The sequence below is a fragment of the Budorcas taxicolor genome, chromosome 25 (genome assembly GCF_023091745.1).
Source record: "Budorcas taxicolor isolate Tak-1 chromosome 25, Takin1.1, whole genome shotgun sequence".
Classification (NCBI taxonomy): domain Eukaryota; kingdom Metazoa; phylum Chordata; class Mammalia; order Artiodactyla; family Bovidae; genus Budorcas; species Budorcas taxicolor.
This window is the reverse complement of record NC_068934.1, coordinates 27,855,409-27,857,053: the sequence shown is the minus strand read 5'-3', so window position 1 is coordinate 27,857,053 and position 1,645 is coordinate 27,855,409. Positions and strand designations below refer to the sequence as shown.

The 1,645-nt window shown below is 40.1% G+C and overlaps 1 protein-coding gene across 1 annotated transcript; it reads right to left on the bottom strand.

Moving 5' to 3' along the window:
- Window positions 1–370: 370 nt before the first annotated feature.
- LOC128068477 (olfactory receptor 8G1-like) lies at window positions 371–1,306 on the bottom strand. Its single transcript, XM_052661574.1, has one exon. It carries the CDS (start codon window positions 1,304–1,306, stop codon window positions 371–373), a length of 936 nt encoding a protein of 311 aa, XP_052517534.1.
- Window positions 1,307–1,645: the final 339 nt, after the last annotated feature.

The following is a 1,645-nucleotide window of genomic DNA, read 5'->3' as shown; positions in this document are numbered from 1 at the left end:
TAATGACATTATGAGATATATATGGCTTCCTATAAGTATTTTTAAAAAGGAAATGAGAAAATTATCAAGGTCTTTCTAATGCCAGGAACTATCTTAGGTCCTGCAGATACAGCAGTGAAATACATGCATGGGGATAATCTTCATGAACATTACAGCACAGTGCATTTTGGACAATAAGCAGGCAAGTACACACTGAAAACAATAAATGGCATAGTAGGAGCATACAGGTTTGATCAATGTTACAAAGCATGAAGGGTTCTTAGCTCAGAAATTAAGCACTGGTAAGGATTTTGACATAAGAGAATCATACATTCATACAGTGTAACAAGCAATGACTAGACCTAAAATATCATGCTCATGTCATGTCTGGTCACAAAAATATTCTTCTCTCAAGAATTTTCTTCAGGGCAACATTGACATCTTTATTCCTGAGGCTGTAGATCAGGGGATTAAGCATGGGCACAATAATAGTATAAAACACAGAGGACACTTTCCCTTGGTCCATGGAGCTCACAGATGATGGCTGCAGGTACACAAATGCTGCAGATCCATAGAAAATAGTGACAGCTGAGATGTGGGAGCTGCATGTGCTGAAGGCTTTGGACCTGCCCTCCATGGAACGAATGTGGAGGATGCTGGAGATGATGAAGATGTAGGAGCTGAGGATGGTCAGGATGGGGGCAAAGATGTTAAGTGCACCAAAGCATAGAACCAGTATTTCGTTGACATAGGTGCTAGAGCAGGAGAGCTTTAGGAGAGGTAGAAGATCACAGAAATAATGGTTGATCACATCTAATTTGCAGAAATGAACCCTAAGCATGCAGCCTGTGTGAGAGAATGCACATACCAATCCCATCATATACACTCCCGAAATGAGGGAGAAACAGGCCTGATGTGACATGATGGAATTATACAGCAAGGGGCTACAGATGGCAGCATAGCGGTCATATGCCATTGCAGCCAACATGTAGCACTCAGAGGCAGCAAAAAGGAGAAAGAAGTAAAGCTGAGTTATGCATTCAGGGTAGGAGATGATGTTCTTCTCTATCACAAAGTTCACCAGCATTTTTGGGGTAATGACAGTGGAATGACAGAGGTCAATGAAAGACAAGCTACTGAGGAAATAGTACATGGGGGTGTGCAGGTGAGAACTAAGACCAATCAGTGTGATCATGCCCACGTTCCCCACCACCGTGACCGCATAGATTCCTAGGAAGAGGAGGAAAAGGGGCACCTGGAGTTGTGACTGTTCTGTTAGTCCAGCGAGGATGAACTCAGTCACTGAGGAGTGATTTCCTTTTGCCATTTTATCTGGGAAGTTTCTGAAGGAGAGAGAGAGAGAAAGGGACAGCTTTGAAGATGTGTCTTTTTTATTCTTTGTTTATTAAAGTTATCTCACATAGAAGGTTAACTGTTTGAATATTTCCTTGGTTTCTATGAAAAGTTTAAACTCCAGATAGTTTTCTAAACAACATTTTCTTAATAAAATGTTTTTACAGTTTGACAGAAAATATATTAAGCTATTTCACTTACACATTTTTCAGCCATAATAGTGATCATTTTACCTATTTGAATGGCTATTCCATAATTGAAACATTCACTTATTTTAAGCACTTCTTTTCCCAATTGAGGACCCAAATCTTAG